The 22,979-nt window shown below is 38.4% G+C and overlaps 1 protein-coding gene across 3 annotated transcripts in view; it reads right to left on the reverse strand.

The window, feature by feature from the left end:
- Positions 1-22,979, reverse strand: part of LOC126248966 (regulator of G-protein signaling 7) — a 220,949-nt gene that overhangs the window by 49,051 nt on the left and 148,919 nt on the right. For all 3 annotated transcript variants that reach the window (XM_049950518.1, XM_049950516.1, XM_049950517.1), the window contains one exon: positions 5,456-5,569. In XM_049950518.1, coding sequence (XP_049806475.1) covers positions 5,456-5,569 — 114 coding nt within the window. The remainder of the gene's footprint in view (positions 1-5,455; positions 5,570-22,979) is intronic.

Below are 22,979 nucleotides of genomic sequence, written 5' to 3' on the forward strand. Positions count from 1 at the left end.
TCTAGACAAAATGTCTCTCAGTAGATCTGCAATCATTGTTAGCAATGAATGCTAGTACTCTTGTCTTGGTCACTTATATATGTTCTTATTTACCATCTCATTACTTGTTTCAGGATAAACCCATCATCAGATATGTCAAAATCAATATATGAGGTGTCATCAAAAAGTTATTGGAACTTTTTAATTTTGCATGCTTTATACACTCCTGGAAATTGAAATAAGAACACCGTGAATTCATTGTCCCAGGAAGGGGAAACTTTATTGACACATTCCTGGGGTCAGATACATCACATGATCACACTGACAGAACCACAGGCACATAGACACATGCAACAGAGCATGCACAATGTCGGCACTAGTACAGTGTATATCCACCTTTCGCAGCAATGCAGGCTGCTATTCTCCCATGGAGACAATCGTAGAGATGCTGGATGTAGTCCTGTGGAACGGCTTGCCATGCCATTTCCACCTGGCGCCTCAGTTGGACCAGCGTTCGTGCTGGACGTGCAGACCGCGTGAGACGACGCTTCATCCAGTCCCAAACATGCTCAATGGGGGACAGATCCGGAGATCTTGCTGGCCAGGGTAGTTGACTTACACCTTCTAGAGCACGTTGGGTGGCACGGGATACATGCGGACGTGCATTGTCCTGTTGGAACAGCAAGTTCCCTTGCCGGTCTAGGAATGGTAGAACGATGGGTTCGATGACGGTTTGGATGTACCGTGCACTATTCAGTGTCCCCTCGACGATCACCAGTGGTGTACGGCCAGTGTAGGAGATCGCTCCCCACACCATGATGCCGGGTGTTGGCCCTGTGTGCCTCGGTCGTATGCAGTCCTGATTGTGGTGCTCACCTGCACGGCGCCAAACACGCATACGGCCATCATTGGCACCAAGGCAGAAGCGACTCTCATCGCTGAAGACGACACGTCTCCATTCGTCCCTCCATTCACGCCTGTCGCGACACCACTGGAGGCGGGCTGCACGATGTTGGGGCGTGAGCGGAAGACGGCCTAACGGTGTGCGGGACCGTAGCCCAGCTTCATGGAGACGGTTGCGAATGGTCCTCGCCGATACCCCAGGAGCAACAGTGTCCCTAATTTGCTGGGAAGTGGCGGTGCGGTCCCCTATGGCACTGCGTAGGATCCTACGGTCTTGGCGTGCATCCGTGCGTCGCTGCGGTCCGGTCCCAGGTCGACGGGCACGTGCACCTTCCGCCGACCACTGGCGACAACATCGATGTACTGGGGAGACCTCACGCCCCACGTGTTGAGCAATTCGGCGGTACGTCCACCCGGCCTCCCGCATGCCCACTATACGCCCTCGCTCAAAGTCTGTCAACTGCACATACGGTTCACGTCCACGCTGTCGCGGCATGCTACCAGTGTTAAAGACTGCGATGGAGCTCCGTATGCCACGGCAAACTGGCTGACACTGACGGCGGCGGTGCACAAATGCTGCGCAGCTAGCGCCATTCGACGGCCAACACCGCGGTTCCTGGTGTGTCCGCTGTGCCGTGCGTGTGATCATTGCTTGTACAGCCCTCTCGCAGTGTCCGGAGCAAGTATGGTGGGTCTGACACACCGGTGTCAATGTGTTCTTTTTTCCATTTCCAGGAGTGTACATACTGGTTTCAAACAGTTTTTTTTATCTTGTTGGTGCACACATTCCTGATACGTTTGCATTTTCAGCCATTTTGAATATTAAGTTTATCGTTCACAGTCAAAAAGGTCATAGATATTTTCATGTGCTCAGCATATTTTTCATGTGAGTGGTATGAACATTTCAAAGAGGGTTGAGAAGATAATGAAGATGATGACCACCCTGGACAATAGCACATCAGTTACTGATGACAATGGAGAAAAAGTAAAGAAAATGGTCCTGAAAAGTTGCTGAATCACCCTCTGTGAGGTTACTAACAATGTCGGCATATAATTTGGCTCGTGCCAAGCAATTTTTTTGGGTGTTTTTTGCATGAAATGAGTAGCAGCAAAGTCTGTTCTGCAACTGTTGAATTTTGACCAAAAATGATGTCACATAGAAATGGCTCAGGAATTGCTGAATGACATCGACAATGTGCCAGAACTTCTAAAGAAGGTTGTAACAGGTGACAAAACATGGGTATACAGGTATGATGTCAAAACCAAGGCCCAATTGTCTCAGTGCAAATTATCTGAAGAGCCAAGACCAAACAAAAATCAACCAGTTCAATCATACGTGAAGGTTCTTCTCACAGATTACAGTGGGGTAGAGCATCATGAGCTCTTGCCTTGTGGCCATACTACATTCCTTACTACCTGGAAGTTATCCACTGTTTGTGTAAAGCAATCTGAAGAAAATGACCAGAATTTTGGCAAAAGCACTCCATGGAAGTTGCGTCATGATAATGCCCCTGATCACATTCAGTGCGTGTTAATGATTTTTTGGTAAACAACAAAACCATTATGTTGCCTCAGCCACCATGTTTGCTGGACATGGTCTCCTGTACTTCTCTCTATTCCTGAGGATAAAAAGAATTATGAAAGGACTTTGTTTTCTCACCATTGATGAGATAAAAACAGAATGGCTGAAGGAGCTGAACAAAATAATAAAAAATAAGTTCCAGAAGTTCTTCCAAGGCTGGAAAAAGCACTGGTACAACTTAATTATACCTGAAAGGAATTACTTTGAAGGGGAATAGATGATGATGAATAAATAAAGATTCTTTGATTACAACAAAAATTCCCATAACTTTTTGATCATACCTTGTAACATAGCCTGTCATCCACTGTTTCATCCCATAACACCCAATGCCCCTGAATTTATGGAATGGACTAGGAGATGACACGATACTTTGTATTGATTTTGACAGATCTGATGATGAGTTTATCCCAAAAAGCGTTTTGAGATGATAAAAAATTATATTGGTGACCAAGAGAAGTGTATTATAATTAAATGATATTTTACACAGTAATATGTAACAAGTTGTATGAAGTAATTGTCTCTTATCACATGTAATCACCTGCTACATATACAGGGTGGCCCATTAATAGTGACCGGGCGAAATATCTCACAAAATAAGCATGAAACGAAAAAACTACAAAGAACGAAACTCATCTACCTTGAAGGGGGAAACCAGATGGCGCTATGGTTGGCCCACCAGAGGGCCCTGCCATAGGTCAAACGGATATCAACTGCATTTTTTAAAATAGGAACCCCAATTTTTTATTACATATTCGTGTAGTACGTAAATAAATATGAATGTTTTAGTTGGACCACTTTTTTTTGCTTTGTGATAGATGGTGCTGGAATAGTCACAAACGTATAAGTATGTGGTATCATGTAACATTATGCCAGTGTGGATGGTATTTGCTTCGTGATACATTACCCATGTTAAAATAGACCATTTACCAATTGCGGAAAAGGTCAATATCGTGTTGATGTATGGCTATTGTGATCAAAATGCCCAACGGGCGTGTGCTATGTATGCTGCTCGGTATCCTGGACGACATCATCCAAGTGTCCGCACCGTTCGCCGGATAGTTACGTTATTTAAGGAAACAGGAAGTGTTCAGCCACATGTGAAACATCAACCATGACCTGCAAAAAATGATGATGCACAAGTAGGTGTTTTAGCTGGTGTCGCGGCTAATCCGCACATCAGTAGCAGACAAATTGCACGAGAATCAGGAATCTCAAAAATGTCGGTGTTGAGAATACTACATCAACATTGATTGCACCCGTACCGTATTTCTGTGCACCAGGAATTGCATGGCGATGACTTTGAACGTCATGTACAGTTCCGCCACTGGGCACAAGAGAAATTATGGGACGATGACAGATTATTTGCACGCATTCTATTTAGTGACAAAGCGTCATTCACCAACAGCGGTAACGTAAATCGGCATAATATGCACTATTGGGCAACGGAAAATCCACGATGGCTGCAACAAGTGGAACATCAGTGACCTTGGCGGGTTAATGTATGGTGCGGCATTATGGGAGGAAGGATAATTGGCCCCCATTTTATCGATGGGAATATAAATGGTGCAATGTATGCTGATTTCCTACTTAATGTTCTACCGATGTTACTACAAGATGTTTCACTACATGACAGACTGACGATGTACTTCCAACATGATGGAAGTCCGGCACATAGCTCATGTGCAGTTGAAGCGGTATTGAATAGTATATTTCATGACAGGTGGCTTGGTCAACGAAACACCATACCATGGCCCGCACGTTCACCAAATCTGATGTGCCCGGATTTCTTTCTGTGAGGAAAGTTGAAGTATATTTGCTATCGTGATCCACTGACAATGCCTGACAACATGCATCAGCGCATTGTCAATGCATGTGCGATCATTAAGGAAGGCGAACTACTCACTGTTAAGAAGAATGTAGTTACACGTTATTGCCAATTGCATTGAGGTTGACGGACATCATTTTGAGCATTTATTGAATTAATGTGGTATTTACAGGTAATCACGCTGTAACAGCATGCGTTCTCAGAAATGATAAGTTCAAAAAGGTACATGTATCACATTGGAACAACCAAAATAAAATGTTCAAACGTACCTATGTTCTGTATTTTAATTTAAAAAACCTACCTGTTACCAACTGTTCATCTAAAATTGTGAGCCATATGGTTGAGACTATTACAGCGCCATCTATCACAAAGCGAAAAAAGTGGTCCAACTAAAACATTCATATTTCTTTACGCACTGCACGAATATGTAATAAAAAATGGGGGTTCCTATTTAAAAAAACACAGTTGATATCCATTTGACCTATGGCAGCACCATCTAGCGGGCCAACCATAGCGCCATCTGGTTTTCCCCTTCAAGTTAGACAAGTTTCGCTCTTGTAGTTTTTTCGTTTGACGCTTATTTCGTGAGATATTTGGCCCGGTCACGATCTAAGGACCACCCTGTATATTAACTTTGGAGTTTTCTTATAGTTTTGCAGATGGTTAATACGACCTGATAGTTTAAAAATAATTCATTCCTGCTTTAAAAACATTCAAATATTTAAAGATTCAAATATAAAGATTCAAATATTTAAAGAAGACGCAAAATGGATGAGAACAGAGGTATCATTGAGTTTAACCTTTAAGTTTAACCTTTTTATTTTTGCCATTTGGCTTTTGTCAAATTTAGAAGTTAGTTGCAATCTGATTGATTCTCATGTCCAGTTTGGACTAGAGACTAATATAATCAGGTTATATAAAAGTTGCACATTTAGTGAGCCTCTATAGAGACTGTGTCTCTCTTAAACAATTCTTGTTAGGGGTATAAAGCTGAATGAACATACATGTGAACAACACATTATTTACAGCCATGTCTTTAAAGTACCACAGGCAATAATTTTTAGTAATTAAATAATCTTTCATTTCAGAACTAATTTCTTGAATATTGTAGTCATGCTTTCCATTTCTGTTTCATTCCAGTTCCAAAAATAATTAGCACAACTCACGCTGTTTTTTCCTGCTCCCACAATTCAGTACTATCTGAAATCCATGGATTAGTAAGCTCAGGTGGGGTGAAAAACGGATCATATTCAATATACTGTTCAAAGTAGCTGATGCACCTGAAACAACAATTCAGTTTTAGTCATTAGGTATTAGATTTGCAGTTATATTCTTTTATGGGTAAAATATAAACAATATCAAACTATAATTATTTTAGTCTGGCACCTACCAGGAACTCTTACACAGAGTGACAACAACAAATCTCAGTTCTATTAGAAAGCAATGGAAGTGTTTCAATGGTATTTCCTTTTGCGAAAGCACTGCACATGCAGCAAGCATGTCAGACAGTGCTTACTATGTTTTTTGATGTCTGATTTAACTCCCTCAACAACATTTAACGATTGCAAAAAAAATTCCCTTTAGATAAGTGCTCAAAACAATCTACACAATTTCATGCAACATCAAAATATATGTGAGTTACATACATGCAGCAATGTTCTTAAATTACATTAGTACTGCAATTCTTGTCACTGCAGTCAGCAGAAAAGAAAGAACTGCACAAAGTAAAGCAAGAGTAGCAGCAGTACAGTGTATGCAGTGGTAGAATGCTTATAGTGCATATTCCAATTCTTCTGCACCACTTCATTAAACACTAGTACAATTATAATGACAGCCAAGTCATTTGGCTCTGTCTACACAATACTATTGGGTACACAGAAGTGATCAGGGTGAGCTGCAGAGGAACAAAGTTAGAAGATTGTGACAATCATACTCTCTTTGTAGGGTCACTGTCTTCAACTTGAACAAAAAGTGAAAGAATGTACAACACAGGAGTAAAGTGCCTGCCAGATCAAAGGATGAGAATGGAATGAATTTGTATAATCATTTTTTAATATGATGTTTTTACAACGTGCAGGTAAAATGTTCACTTCTAAGTACTACAAAACAGTGACAACAATACAAAGCAAACGTAAGTTATCTTTTCCACTACAAGAAAAAAATGTACATGTTCATTCAGATCCAGTCTCTAGTCATCAGAGTGATTAAATCATGCATTAAAAATGAGAATATGGAGGTTTCAGTAGATGCAATCAGTTGTAAATAAATGTATGAGGGCTGGAACTGAGTTTTCAAGATGCTTTTTTATTGGCACTCTGTTAACTATTTACACAATTGTTTTGGCTGAAATAGATAAATAAAGAGAGAGAGGTAGATAAAAAGAGAGAATCAATTCAGTCATGAGTCAAGCATCCTACATAGGCTTCCTTACAAGACATTTATGAGATTAATACCGACATCTACGTACATACATGTTCTGTAATTTGTACTTACAAAAATAAAGTATTGAATGGTATTTTTGTATAAAAAGTGCCACAATATGTGTACAAGGCTTATTGTGTGTGGTGAATGTGAAATAATACTAAAAACTATGATTCCAGTAACAACAAGTATGTTAGATGCTTAACAACAGATACGGTAACTGCAAGCAGTGCAATGACATACCGTATGTATTCACTTTAAAGTGCTGTACACATTTTGGGTGTGAATTAACAAGAAAAGAAGACATTATAAACATTGTTCACAAAGACAATGTGGAATTGTTAGGAAAAACAAAATCCTTAGAAAATTGTATTAGGGAGCTGCAGAGAAACATTAATGAAACCAAAAACATTCAAATATCAAAAACTGTTTACAATCTTCAATGCATCAGCATTAAAATATCTGACAAACAAGATGCAAAAACAAACAGGGAAAGTGAAATGATGACAAAAATGAGTGACATGACAATGAACAAGAGCTTGTCTATTACAAATAAGTCTGTCCAGAGTGAAATGGTCGGAAATGAGACACACAAGAAAAACAAGATACAGTACTTATTTTAGTGGACAGCCAGGAAAGAGGGTGTGGATCACTTCTACAGGAGAAGTTAGACTCTTCTTACCAGGTGGAGACATCATGAAACCAGGTGCACCTTTAAAGGAAATCACAAGAAATGCAATTGCCACAAAAACTTCCACAACAGACAATACATCAGTGGTAATAGGAGGAACGAATGAGATTGATAGCCCCATTCAAATGGTTAAAAAAAAACATGTTTACAAAACATAAGGGCATATACTGAAACTTGGTCATAAAATGAATATAATAATCCACCCTATTCCAACACAATATGATGTACAACATCTAAATTCAAAAATTGAAGCAACAAATCACTATATGATACAGACTATCAATGAATTAAGAAATACACACAAAAGAAGGTATTTTTGGGCCAACTGACTTAGCTCCACATGTTGTCAGTGCACCTGAACTTGTATATGTGATAGATTATTAGAATGATGGTAACATCGACAGTTCAGTATATATTTAACAACATATTACGATGTAGTAAGTGTCGTACTCATCAGATCTTGTGGGACTCTCACAGTAAGAAGCCTGCATTTTGACGACGACATGTACTCATGTCAGATAGTTTTATATTCTGACAAAATGTAACTTTGCAGTGTTACTTGAAAATGGCCATAAGGCCGAAATTGCAATAGTAACAATAAATATTTTATACAGTCAACGGTGACTATGATGTCTTTTAAGAAAAAGAAGAACTGCTGTTAATTTTGCAGTGTAAAGACTAAGTTGAAACAATTTTACTTTAGAAGGCTTTCACTTAAGCAGTGAAAGGAATAAACAGATATGAGAAGGACTGGCTGTTGTCATTAGCAAGAACAAAGTAAAAATCCCAAGTGCTATAGTTAAGTCTGAAAAAACTACTGACAAGGGAATAAGAAAAGAGAAAACAGAAAGCATAGAAAAGAAAATGACCAAAACAATACAAAATACAACTGATCAATGTATTGCAAAGAAAAAGACAGAAGACATAGAAAAGAAATTAATCCAAAAAATGCAAACTACAATACACCAGTGGCTCAGGATAATGGAAAAGAGGAAAGAAGACATCCAAGGAGTTAACAATGATCTGGACCAAACAAACTACACATAAGAAAGAAGATTTCAAGATGTCAATCAGTGCAATCGTGAACCTGTCTCATCTATCAAAGATGTTGGCCAGTGACTGCAGAATCATATGCTGTTGAAAAGACCTGCAACGTCAATGGGAACAACCACTCAAGCATCAGCACCACTCGCTGTGACAGAACAAGAAACCTCAACAGGATCTGCAGCAAACTCTAAAGGATCAACACCAACCTCACCAACAGCAGCTGCAACAGCTTCAGCATCAGCACCAACGACCTCAGCAGCAGAAGCAAGTCCAGCAAGCCCAGTTAGAAGGAATATGAAGCAGCCAAGTGATCTGGATTTTTTATTGCTAAAATCAGCAGCTACAACACCAGAAGGAGGAAGAACACTAAGAAGCATGTAAGCTGCAGAACTGAAATACCGGGAATTCTGATGTCCCCAGGGAAAAAAGAAAACAAAACAGAACATAGAAAAGAAATTGAAACTAATTTTTATTTTCAAATATTTAATCAAAATGTTCAGTACGTGTGAAAAGAGCAGAGGACATGTTGCTGAAGTATCAGATATCTTCATAATGATTGAGCATGAACTGACAGAAAGAAGGGGTAGCTTTTTATGTGGATAACAGCATAACTGAATGTTTTGCATGGCCAGTTACAAACCATAGAGAAATATGTTTTCAAGCAGCAGCAATTCAAACAAATTTTCAGGAACACAAATGTCTAGCTTTAGGTACATGTCGTTCTCCAAGCTCTAGGCTAAAAGATTTCCCAATAGAACTGGTGTTGAAGTACCATTTGACAAACCTGTTAAAGAATTCCCATACTTAATAGCAGCCAATGACCTAAATATAAATACATCGAAACAGAGCAGCTCTACAAAATGTTTCTATGGTGTTGTACATACAAATTATATGAAGCTGCTTGTAAACAGCTCAACAAGGAGTGATGAATCATCAGACACAGTAATAGATCATGTTTTCAAAAACATGCCTTTAAATAAACTGAAAGTGCACACAATTAACACAGTCATTTCAGGTTACTGAGTTCAGTTAACTGAGTTACAGAATAAGAAACTCATAACTGGAAATATTGGAAATGTTACCCAGATCAGAAGACTTGAAGGCTGTATACAGCACTGACATGGAGGAAAGCTGGAAAACTTTCATTTCAACCTCAAGTCACCACATAAACACAGCTTGTTCAAAGGTCAGCAGAAAGATAAGTGTATGACATAGTAATAAATGGATCACCAGAGAAATCATAAACGCCAGAGAAGACTTAATTTTTTTTAATAAAAGATAAGGAATGTAATAGTCCTGTAGACATAAGAAACATACAGACATAAGAAGAAAGAATATAGCAAAACGATAAGGCAACCAAAATCTAAACAATATTAACATCAGATTGGAATTCATCAAATATTTCTAATACCATCAGATCGCTAAATACAAACAGGAATGAATCAAATAAGATAGAAAGTGGGAACATAGTACTTACAGCATAAGAGAAAAAACTGACTGATCCATGTGAAGTGTATTCCACTTTAAATTAGTATTGTGTAAATATAGTCCTGAAGCTAATCAAACAAAATGAATCTTAAGTAAAAAGAGAATAGTTTCACCAGAAATAACAGAATGCCTGTTCCTCTTTCCAGCAGATGAAACAAATGTTACAAATATAATCAGATCACTGAAAAACAAAGATACTGAGGGCATAGTTCTACATCTATATCTACATACATACTCCGCAACCCACCATACGGTGCGTAGCAGAGGGTACCCATACCACAACTAGCATATTCTCTCCCTGTTCCACTCCCAAACACAACGAGGGAAAAATGACTGCCTATGTGCCTCTTTACGAGCCCTAATCTCTCTTTTCTTATCTTTGTGGTCTTTCCGTGAAATATAAGTTGGCAGCAGTAAAATTGTACTGCAGTCAGCCTCAAATGCTGGTTCTCTAAATTTCCTCAGTAGCGGTTCACGAAAAGAACGCCTCCTTTCCTCTAGAGACTTCCAGCCGAGTTCCTGAAGCATTTCTGTAACACTCGCATGATGATCAAACCTACCAGTAACAAATCTAGCAGCCCGCCTCTGAATTGCTTCTATGTCCTCCCTCAATCCGACCTGATAGGGATCCCAAATGCTCGAGCAGTACTCAAGAATAGGTCGTATTAGTGTTTTATAAGCGGTCTCCTTTGCAGATGAACCACATCTTCCCAAAATTCTACAATGAACTGAAGACGACTATCCGCCTTCCCCAGAACTGCCATTACATGCTTGTCCCACTTCATATCGCTCTGCAATGTTATGCCCAAATATTTAATCGACGTGACTGTGTCAAGTGCTACACTACTAATGGAGTATTCAAACATTATGGGATTCTTTTTCCTATTCATCTGCATTAATTTACATTTACCTATATTTAGAGTTAGCTGCCATTCTTTACACCAATCACAAATCCTGTCCAAGTCATCTTGTATCCTCCTACAGTCACTCAACGATGACACCTTCCCGTACACCACAGCATCACCAGCAAACAGCCGCACATTGCTATCCACCCTATCCAAAAGATCATTTATGTAGATAGAAAACAACAGCGGACCTACCACACTTCCCTGGGCACTCCAGATGATACCCTCACCTCTGATGAACACTCACCATCAAGGACAATGTACTGGGTTCTATTACTTAAGAAGTCTTCGAGCCACTCACATATTTGGGAACCAATTCCATATGCTCATGCCTTAGTTAGGAGTCTGCAGTGGGGCACTGAGTCAAATGCTTTCCGGAAGTCAAGGTTTATGGCATCCGCCTGATACCCTTCATCCATGGTTTGCAAGATATCATGTGAAAAAGGGCGAGTTGCATTTCGCAGGAGCGATGCTTCCTAAAGCCGTGCTGACGCACGGACAGCAACTTCTCTGTCTCAAGGAAATTCTTTATATTCGAACTGAGAATATGTTCGAGAATCCTGCAACAAACCGATCTTAAGGATATTGGTCTGTAATTTTGAGGATTCGCCCTTCTACCCTTCTTATATACAGGTGTCACCTGCACTTTTTTCCAGTCGCTCGGGACATTATGTTGGGCAAGAGATTCGCGATAAATGCAAGTTAAGTAAGGAGCCAATGCAGTAGAGTACTCTCTGTAAAACTGAATTGGAATCCCATCAGGACCTGGCGATTTATTTATTTTCAATCCATTCAGCTACTTCTCAACCTCAGGGATGTCTATCACTATGTTCTCCATATGGGAATCTGTACGAGACTCAAACGGCGGTATGTTTGTACAATCCTCCTGCGTGAAAGATTTCTCAAACGCTAAATTTAAAATTTCAGCTTTCGTTTTGCTGTCTTCCGTTACCAGGCCAGACTGATCAATGAGTGACTGGATGGAAGCCTTCGACCCGCTTACCGATTTTACGTAAGACCATAATTTACTTGGGTTTTCAGCAAGATCTTTTGCTACGGTATGACGGTGGTAGTGGTTGTATGCTTTGTGCATCGCTCTTTTTACAGCAGCATGAATCTCTACTAACTTTTGCCTGTCCTTATTCTCCTGATCTTTCTTGTACCGCGAGTGCAACTGTCTTTGCTTCCTGAACATTCTCCGAATTGCTCTGTTAAACCACGGTGGGTTTTTTCTGTCTGTAACCCACTTTTTCGGCACAAACTTGTCCAATGCGTGATTTACAATGTGTTTAAAATTTGCCCATAATTTGTCCACTTCCATCGTACCGGAAGCAAATGAAGTCGATCCATTTACTAAGTGGGATGCTAACAACTGCTTATCTGCTCTTTCTAGTAAGAATACTCTCCTAGCCTTCTTGACCTACTTTTTAACTTTCATAACCACAGTCGTAATGACAACATCATGATCATTAATCCCTGTCTCAACACTGACATCGTCGATGAGGTCTGGTCTGTTCATGGCTACCAGATCTAAAATATTTCCATTACGCGTTGGCTGATGATTTACCTGCTCAAGACAGTTTTCGGATAATGTGTTCAAAGGTAATTCACACGACGCCTTGTCTGTACCACCTGTAATGAATCCATAGACATCCCAGTCTATACTAGGTAGGATGAAATCGCCCCCGACTAATATAGCACGATCCGGGTACTTCTGCAATACAGAGTGTAGACTCCCTTTGAATGATTCTAGAACTGTCACGGTGGAACCTGGTGGCCAGTAATAACACCCAAAAATTAACTTTATTTCTCCTAGCCCTGTTAAGCGTGTCCAGATAACTTCACAATCACACTCTACTTTGACCTCAGTAGACACTACATTTTTGTCAACTGAAATGAAGACACCACCTCCTACGGTGTCTAATCTGTCTTTCCGATACACGTCCCAATCCTCACTAAATATTTCAGAACTTTCTATCACAGGGTTCAGCCAGGTCTCAGTCCCGAGAATAATTTGCACACCACACGTTTCCTGGAGGGCTGTAAATCCAGCAACTTTATTCCAAACACTCTGGCATATCTGCAAAAATAATCAAACACTGCTTACAGTATACAGTAAAGCCTCTGACATTCCTAGTAAACTTGGTCATGGAAAAAGGTCTGTCCCCAATAAGTCCAAAAAAGAGTAAAGCAGTCCCAATTTATAAAAGTGATGGCAAGAGGGATTGTGGAAATTATAGCCCTATAACAATTACATCCACCTTATCAAAAATGGTAGAAACAGCCTTTAAAAAGAGAGTTATAAAGTAAACAGAAAAACAAAATATCCTGGATGAAGCACAGAACTGCTTTAGGAATGGGAAGTCTACAAAAATGGTAGTGGCACACATAATCAGAGCTCTAGAAGAATAGAAGAAACTCTGTAGTGTATCACTGGATCTCTCAAATGCCTTTCACTATGTATGGCATACTACTCTGTTAGATAAACTGCATGGATGTGAGATCATGGGTAATGGAACCAGTCTAATAAAATCATTTTCAGAAAACAGAGAACAAAGTTTGGAATTAAAATAAACTTGATACTTGGTCTACTAATGTTTATAATGTATGTGAATGACATGACAGCACCAGTAAAAGAAAATGTAATCATGTGTGCAGAGGATAGGTCAAGAAATGATTTTGAAACAGGAGCTATCATGGGCATAGAATGGTCAAATTAATATTTAAGTGAAACCAGTCTGTTTGTACAAGGAAAGAAAAAAACCTACCTGGCACACTCGCAAAGAGAACAACAAATGCAGAGAAATAAAATATAAAACTTACAGGCACACTGAGAATAGAACTTGACACAAGCAAGTTCCTGAGATTGACAATAGAGAGATTTATGTCTTGGAAAAATCACATAGAAAAGATGTGTTCAAAAAAGGCAACAATGTATTTTTAATGAAGAAAACTACCTACACAGTTGATGTAGATATATTATTAAAGATGTACTGACTAATTGATCCACATTTATCATACTGTATAATAATATGAGGTAGGGCAGCAAATGTGCATGTGAACAGATTGGAAAAAAAGAAAGAAAGAAAGAAAGAAAGAAGAAGTATTCAAACATACTGGAAGGATACTGATAATGAGGGAGTCCTATAAAATCAAATTCAAATAATATAAAATTTTGACAATTCCCTCTATGTATGTACCAGAGGATACCCAAAAGAAATGGAACAAATTTTTTGGTGGGCAGAGCGTTTGTAATACTGCATTTTGCCACTAGGAGCACAGAGTGAGAACATTCCAGAGTCAGTAAGGTGAGTGCCATCACTGATGAAGGTCAGGACTAGTTTCAGCAGAGTTTACAGTGACAGCTGTTTCATGTGATGGTCATTTTTCCAATGTATGAGTTTCATGAATCGTGTGCCACAGTAAAATTCTCCTTTTTGCTCAGAAAAAGTGGAACACAAACTCTTGAAATGCTAAAAATGACATACAAGGATGATGCTATGGGGAAAACAAAAGTGTTTGAGTGGTTTTCCCAATTCAAAAATGGTGAAATGTCAAATCATGACAAACCTCAGTCTGCTTGTACTCCCATGGCCCAAACACATGAAAATGTTGGAAACATTCGTGCAATCCTCAACAAATATCGACAGTGGCCCATTAAAGAAACTGTGGATCTGTCAGGAGTGACTTGGAGTTGAGTGCAGCAGATTGTGGCAGAACACTTGGCATGAAAAGGGTTGTTGCCAAATTCGTGCCATGACTGCTGGCTGCTGGCCAAAACATGGTTGCTTTGAAAGAAGAGTCCCAAAATGATCCAAACGTGTTTTCAAAATTTATCACGGTGCTATGCTTACGATCCTGAATCAAAGCAACAATCAAGCCAGTGGAAGACTTCATGTTCACCTCACCCAAGAAAGTTCATCAGGTGAAATTAAACATTAAGACAATGCTGATCCCCACCCCCCACCAATGTGAGAGGAGTCTTCCATTCAGAGTTTGTTCTGCAGGGTCAGACAGTTAACCAGCCTTTCTATTTAGAAGTTTAGAAAAGATTGCACAACAGTATGCAGCATAAGTGGCCTGATTTCTGGCAGTGGTATGACTGGTTTCTGCATCATGACAATACCCCTGTTCACACAGCCCATCTGTGTGAGAGTTCTTGACCAAAAATGAGTTGCCCCTGTTCCTCACTACCATACTCACCTAATGTTGCCCCGTACAACTTTTTTTTGTTTCCTAGAATGAAAAGAGACATGAAATGAAACAGTTTTGCTGATGTTGCTAATGTGAAGAAAAATATGGTGGAGGCACTGTCAGGCATCACAAAAGATGATGATAAACAATGTTTTGACAAACACAATAAATGATTACACAAGTGTATTAGTGCTTGTGGAGAGTGCTTTGAAGGGGATTGAAGGTTTGTGCTTAAAATGTGAATAAATAAGTTAAGAAAGTTCAATTTCTTTTGGGTACCCCTTGTATTTGAAACTAGCATGTATCTCAAATTAAATTTTACTCCACTGCTAAAAAGATAACTACACTGTAACAGCACAAGAATCAAAGATAAGTATTGCATCAACAACATCACATTACAACTGGCTGTTAAAGACTCTACTAAAGCTGGGTGCTTATTATGCAACAGACTAACAAGCATTTAAAAAATATGAAGCACTACCTGTTTACAAAACAAAACTAAGAGAGTACTTAAAATGAATATGTTTGTACAGTGTCAAGGATTATTTTGAGACTAGCCCAAAAGAACTAGAAAGAATTTGCAGTGCTAAAGCACTATGCTGAGAAATAAGCTACATGTTAAGCCTGTTAATGAAAAATAAACACATAATTGTTCTTACGTTTCATCAACACACTAACACTGCAGCAGAAATTGAAATTGGGTGGCTGTATCTAATAAATTAAATTAGTAATAAAGCTTTTGTTTTTCCCGTGTTTTCACTAAGTATTGTACATACAGGGTGATTCAGCTGCCGCTACCTATGGGTTTTCTGCAACCCACAATGCCTTCAAGAACTGCACATGAGATTTTCATATTCTCTCACTTGCTACATGCAAACTGTTAGCCCTACAGTAAACACAAGCAGGACCTTTTTGCAGGAAATTTAATGTCGTTATATTTAGTACTGGGATATGTTTTCGCTGGGGCTTTTCAGGCTACTTTAGAATGAAAGCTGAAGCTTTTTTATTAAAAGTTGTTTTGACTGCAAATATTGATTGTTCAACCAGCTGAGCAAACTGATTTACACAGCAGTCATTTCACTGGAAATAGATTATATATATTAATATTTTCGAAACATTAAGCACATCTATGGATATAGGGACCTGTAATTTGGCTGACTTCAATTAAGCCTGTTATATGTTTTAACAATGCATCATTATCTTTCCAATTCAGATGTATACCAAAGAAGTAGTTTAAGTATGATTGGGACATTTTGAAAATTTGTTGAGAAGTGTTGTTGAACTATGTGTTTAAAAAAATACATTATGATGCAGTGGAACAGATGCTTTAATATTGTCTGCATTTCATTCTAAGGCATTATTATTTACTTGTGAAATATACAGTTGCAGGGAGTATAAAGTTCTTATGCAGCCTCTTTTTCGTTAAATACAGAAAAAGATGATACGTTTACAAAAGCTGTAACATAAGCCTGCATAAAATTAGTAGTATCATGAGTTGTTATTTGTATGGTCCCTTTTGTGTTCTACATACGAAAAACTTAGTTTTCCTTTTGGTCATGGAAATTGATATGAAAAAACTTACAAAGGAAGCATTCAATTGACTTCTAGAAAATACGTCGAAAGAAGAATTCCTTGCTTCTGAACATACATAGGCTGTTGATTTTCTGTGATGTTTGGTGTCATGGCTGTGTATATCACATCTTACAGTCTGTTTGAAAAAGGTCCTCATTGTTTTTGGCGAACACTGTCAGTATTTATTTATTCATTCATTCATCCTTTGATCACTGTTTAGAGTGATGCTGCGTATGTCAGTATACATTTACAATTACAAGTACAGGTTAAATTACAATTCGAGCACATTTATAATATTTTACAATAGACTTACTTGCACATATACAAGGTAATTCACCCTACCTATGGGTTTTATGCAACACATCTATTCGAATACCACACATGTGATCTTCATATCCTCTTGCTCGATACATGCAAACTATTAGTCTTACAGGAAAAATGAATAGGACCTTTCTGTACGAAATTTAAAATAGTTAAATTTTGTAACTGATTAAGTTTTTGCTGGAGGCCATAGTTTTTGAATTATTTAAAAAAAGTACAAAAGTGACAGTCAAATGTGTTATTCTTCAATAACTCAAAAACTGTGGAACCAAACTTATAGATAGCAAAAGTAAAAATACAAATTTCAAAAACATAAGTCACCCTTGTGTACATCAGTGACCTGACTGACAAAACTTGTGGCTCTATGAGGTTATTCACAGGTGGTACAGTTGTACACCAGAAGGCAACCTCATTCAAAACTTTTTATTAAATACAAGGAGATTACATCTGCAGATGATCAGAGCTTGCTGTAAAGACCAATAACTGACCCAAAACAGAAATAAATGTAATGTACGATGTATAACTAGGGAAAAGACCCAATATTGTTTGATACCTGAGCAGTGATCAGTTACTAGAATTAGTCATAACCATCAAGTATCTAGTAGTATCTGCACACAGCGATTTACAGTGGTAGACATAAATCTGTCTATGGGGAATGCAGGTGTAGACACAGATTTATAACAAGAATCATAAGGAAGCCTCTTTCAGCAAATTTATGACTACTGTTGTAAGTCTGAGACCCTTTCCACACTAGCAGGATGCTGTAGGTCAACAAAAGGAAACAAATTTTCAGTTAGTAAGTTTCTTTACCATTTGCCAGTGACAGACAATGACAGATCTGCCATGGGCCTAATTTCATCCTTTGTAAACTTCCCTCATCACCGTCCTCTCTTGAATGTTATTAATAACCATCCAGTGATGTTGCCAGCACAATATAGCCATCCCGAACTGCTTTTTGAGAATAAAAAAACTCATTACTTAAGTATTGGTACCACACTTTCACTGAAGGCCCTGTATCAATCTTCTACATAAAAGCAGAGCATGAAATTAACTATAAGACTTTCCAATGAAAATAATGTAGTTGTATTCAAACACACAACAAAACATATGTTTGACCTATCTAGGTAGATAACTCAGACTGGGGTCCTCCTTCATGCAATTGTGAAATGGTGGAAAACAGTTTGTGTTTAAAAGCAAAACATTCAGTGAACCACACAAAGAAGCTGTTAGAACCACCATTGATAGCCTAGTCCAGTTTTTAAGAGATGTGTTTCACTGGCTGTGAAGTATTCAAAGAACTGTGACTGACACCCAAACAACAGGGAACAAACATGCATCAGTTTTAAAAAATAGTGCACTGATAATGGCTAGACACTAGCCGAAATCTGGGTTTGCACAGGGGGGGGGGGGAGGGGGGGAAGAGAGAGAGAGAGAGAGAGAGAGAGAGAGAGAGAGAGAGAGAGAGGAGAGGTGCCTGACTGCTGTGCTCTATCATTTATAAATGTCCCCTAAAGATTGCTTTATGATTGCAAACATTTCAGTCTTTAGTTTTAACCACACAAACCTTTCTTCACATTATTCTATATTTATCTGATATATTGACTGGACTTCACTCTACTAGGTTACTCATAAGATCAGTAGTAGAAGATTAGTGAACTCTAAGGACACTGATGCTAAGTGAAAATGTTTGCTGTGTAACACCTTGTTATATACAAACATTGGAAAATCCAGGATGGAATGTAACAGTATTATGAAAAGGATAGATGCTATTCACCATAAATGGAGATGCTCAGTTGCAGATAGGCACAATGAAAGGACTGTCAAAACATGAGCTTTCAGCCAATTAGGCCTTTGTCAGAAGCCAGAGACTGTGGTCATGTGTGTGCGAGTTGCGTTTGCGTGAGTGTGTTTGTGTTTGTTGTCTTCTTCTGACAAAGGCCTAGTTGGCTGAAAGCCCACTTTCTGACCATCTTTTAGTTGTGTTTATCTGTGACTCTGCATCTCCGTTATGTGGAGAGTAGCAACTATCCTCTTCATAGTATTGTTACCTTGTTATATACACTAGATAATACTTCTGTACATACTTACCAAAATTCTTCTAAATAATATTGAGAAAATTTATTATGAGAAAAGCACAGATTTTACTGATAGCTCAAGAAAAATTTTAAAATTTAAATGTGTTCCACCCACAGAGATAAAATATTGTGTAACATATACATGTATCTCACTGCCATCTTCAATAAATTTGTACTTTTATTGAATCCAATGTGCAACGTTTCCTTTAGTGATGTACTTTAATGTGTGTGTGTGTGTGTGTGTGTGTGTGTGTCAGATAGAGCTGCAACTGCATGGTAAATACAATTATTAATGTGCTCACTGTAAACTTCTGCCCCGGAGACTCACAATAAATGAAAAACATCTCCTACCAACCTATACATTCCTTTAGTGGTGAAAATTTCCATTCTGAATAGAGTGCTTTAGAATAACCTCTAATGCAATAATATCTAATAGAATAATCTCTTATGCGAGACAGGCAGAAAAACACACATGCAAAAATCATACATAATACTCAGATAAATATTTGTTCTTGAAAATGAGATTAAATTTTCAAAATGTGTTGCACTAAGCATGAAAACAGTATGTAACTGGTGCAATGTTTCATTGTTTAAATAATTACATGATAATATGTTGTGCATCAGCAGGTGGTTTCTTTATCATGGTCCCAGTTTGCTTCTGGAATGAAGCGCCACTGCCTCAGTTTACTTTGTACTTGTGTGTGTGTGTGTGTGTGTGTGTGTGTGTGTATGTGTGTGTGTGTGTGTGTGTTTGAATGAGATAAAGAGAAACAGACTCACACGGCACTGGTGCATGAGAAGGTATTTTACCTTCTTTCATCCCAGTAGCTCCAGCCCCATGTATCTGAAGCTGTGAGTGAAGAGTGCATTTACTTCTGTACTGGCTGATTTTTTATGATTGTCTGCTTCCCTGTTGATTTATAATTTCCCACTTGCAGCATCTATTCTTTTTTTGTATTTATTATATTTGTAATTCACTAATAAATCAAGTTCATGCAGAGTTGGATTGACAAATGTACCTCCACTTGCTATTTACTTCATGTAGACAATTTTAAATTTAATGGACGAATGAATAAGTTCTTTGTCAGAACCATTTTAATTATGAGCACAAATTTTAATTTCTGTCATGATTTTGTGTACAGGACAATAGATAAAATTCAGAAATAGAAATTGATAAAATTCAAAAACAGAAATAGACAAAATTCATAAATCTATACTTCTAACTTGTTATTCACACCTGCAGTAGGTATGATAAAAAAACACACATTCCAAAATTACTGTCTTTCATGAGATACTATATCATTTGTTAAATAATGGATGTTTAGCAGAAGAGACTCTTTCAGAAATAATATGTGTTCAATAGAAGAGACACTTTCAGATTGAAAATTACACAAACTTGTTTATACCATCTAGTTTAGGAGTAAAGGAGACCAGTCACAGAAAAGCAGAAGCGTTGAGTCATCAACGGGGGAACACACACACACACACACAAAAGAAAGAAAATTAGCTAGCTTTTGGAATAAAGCCTTCTGTGAGCTAGAGTACACACACACACACACACACACACACACACACACACACACAAGCACCTGTGTTCTTGCATATAGCCAGCAGTATGTGCAGTACCACTCTAAAGTATTTCGTAGTTGTGGTGTTATGTTACCAGTACTGCTTGCATGCAGTCACAACAGAGCAACCTACACAACTGTGTCACTCCATCTAGACCTTCACACCACTGTGGTTACATATCTAGTAAACCAGCACAGTTATGCAAGAACAATGATATTCCTTTAGCTGAAAAGTATTTTGTAATTTGCTTTGATGGTACGATATTCACTAACTATTGTTACTTAGGCTTTGAGACAATGTTTGTTTGTTTGTTGAGACAACTAGAAGCATGACAAAACACAAAAACTACTTGGCCGATGTGAGAAAAGCTGTTTAGCATGCTTTGAAGAAGGGAAAGTCACAATCTAGAACTGCTAGAGACTATGGCATATCACAACAACTAATAAGTCTGTGGAGTCAATGGCAAAAACAGAAAGGAACAGTAGCCAACAAGCCACGGTCAGGGCATCCTCAAAAAGCAAGGTCGGGGGACAGAATGATTTGTAAGCAGTCAGCTGCTGATCTGAGAAAAATAATTCAACAAATTAGGGATGATCTAGAGCAGCAGTATGAACTGAACCTGCATGTGTCTACTGTAAAATATCACCTAGTAGCATGTGATTTAAATGGTGCAGGACCACATTTAAACCACTCATAAATTTAAAAAATAGGAATGCCAGGATAGAGTTTGCAAAGAAACATCAAACATGAAATACTGCAGATTGATCCAAGGTTTAATTGAGTGATGAAAGTAAATTTAATATATTTTCTTCCAGTGGTGTGCATTGTATACGTCAACCGAAAAACCAAAGGTGTAACAAAAAGTAACAGATACCACCCATCAAACATGATGGTGGCAGAATCATGCTGTGGGGATGTTTTTCTATACATGGGGTTGGTCCTCTAGCCCAAACAGAAGCAAAATAGATCATTTCCTGTACAGTGACATTTTAGAAAAGAATATGGTTCCAGAAGGGAGACAGAATATGCCACAGTATTGGGTATTTCAGCAGGACAATAATTGAAAACACACCTCTGGCCATTTAAAAAAATTCTTTTCACATAAAAAAAATCAAACTTCTGGTGTCCAAGCCAGATCCCAGATCTAAATCCAAATGAACACCTTTGGGATGCATTGGATTGATATGTTCATCAGAGAAGCTACTCAAACAGGGATCAATTTGCTGCTGCCTTATTGGACGAATGGTCAGAACGCCCACCTAACATATTACAAAAACTTGTGGATTCAGTACCAAATAGATGTGCAGCTGTGATCAAAGCCTATGGTTATGCAATGAAATACTGATTCATTCTTCCGATTCCAAAGTAGTTTTGTTTTAATTTTACATACTTAGATCTACAAATTACTTTTGAGCCTAAAGAATTGTTATTTCTGTTTTGATGTATGCTAACTTTGTATAAAGTAAATGTAGTTTTGTATTAAATGAATTATAATTACATACTTTTCAGTTATTCACTGGCAGTTTACACACTTATCTTTCTGTAATTGTAACTAATGCTGTCTGCAAAATACGTTTAGCACTGCTGTAGGGGCACAGGCATGTGTGAAAATGCATGCCTGTGTGTGTGTGTGTGTGTGTGTGTGTGTGTGTGTGTGTGTGTGTGTGTACTTTTACTCTAGATAGAGAAAGGATATATTCCAAGCCCAGCAAGTTTTATTCCCTTTTTGTGTGCCCATGTCAACAGCCCAATGCTTCTGCTTCTCAGTGGGTGCTCTCCTTTACTCCTAAAGTGTTTCAATTCTACTTGAATTTTCCTTCTGTGTTTATACCATCCATTGTTGAGTATAAATCTTAAATTACAGTATAATGTAAGTTTGTGTCTTTTGTTGTGGCACTAATAATCAATAAGACTCTAAAAATTGTGCACTCAAGTAAAAGATGTGATTCTCATCCCATCTATAAAATGTTAATAGGTGCTAGACTATGTGAGCAAGCTAGCAAGGACCATCCATGTCATCTGACAGTCAGCTTGTGTCATATGTGTTGGGACAAGCCGGCCGGTGTGGCCGTGCGGTTCTAAGCGCTTCAGTTTGGAACCGCGTGACCGCTACGGTCGCAGGTTCGAATCCTGCTCGGGCATGGATGTGTGTGATGTCCTTAGGTTAGTTAGGTTTAAGTAGTTTTAAGTTCTAGGGGACTGATGACCTCAGAAGTTAAGTCCCATAGTGCTCAGAGCCATTTGAACCATTTTTTGTTGGGACCATTTTTCTTAGCAGCCTCAAATTGATGACATTCCAGAAATAGAGAAATATGTCATCAATCTGCTACCTACAATCTTGAAAATGCACAGATATGGTTGGGTTTCACTCTACTGGTGCTTGAAGAGTTCATATTCGTTCCTAGAA

This window comes from Schistocerca nitens, chromosome 3, assembly GCF_023898315.1.
Source record: "Schistocerca nitens isolate TAMUIC-IGC-003100 chromosome 3, iqSchNite1.1, whole genome shotgun sequence".
Taxonomy (NCBI): Eukaryota; Metazoa; Arthropoda; class Insecta; order Orthoptera; family Acrididae; genus Schistocerca; species Schistocerca nitens.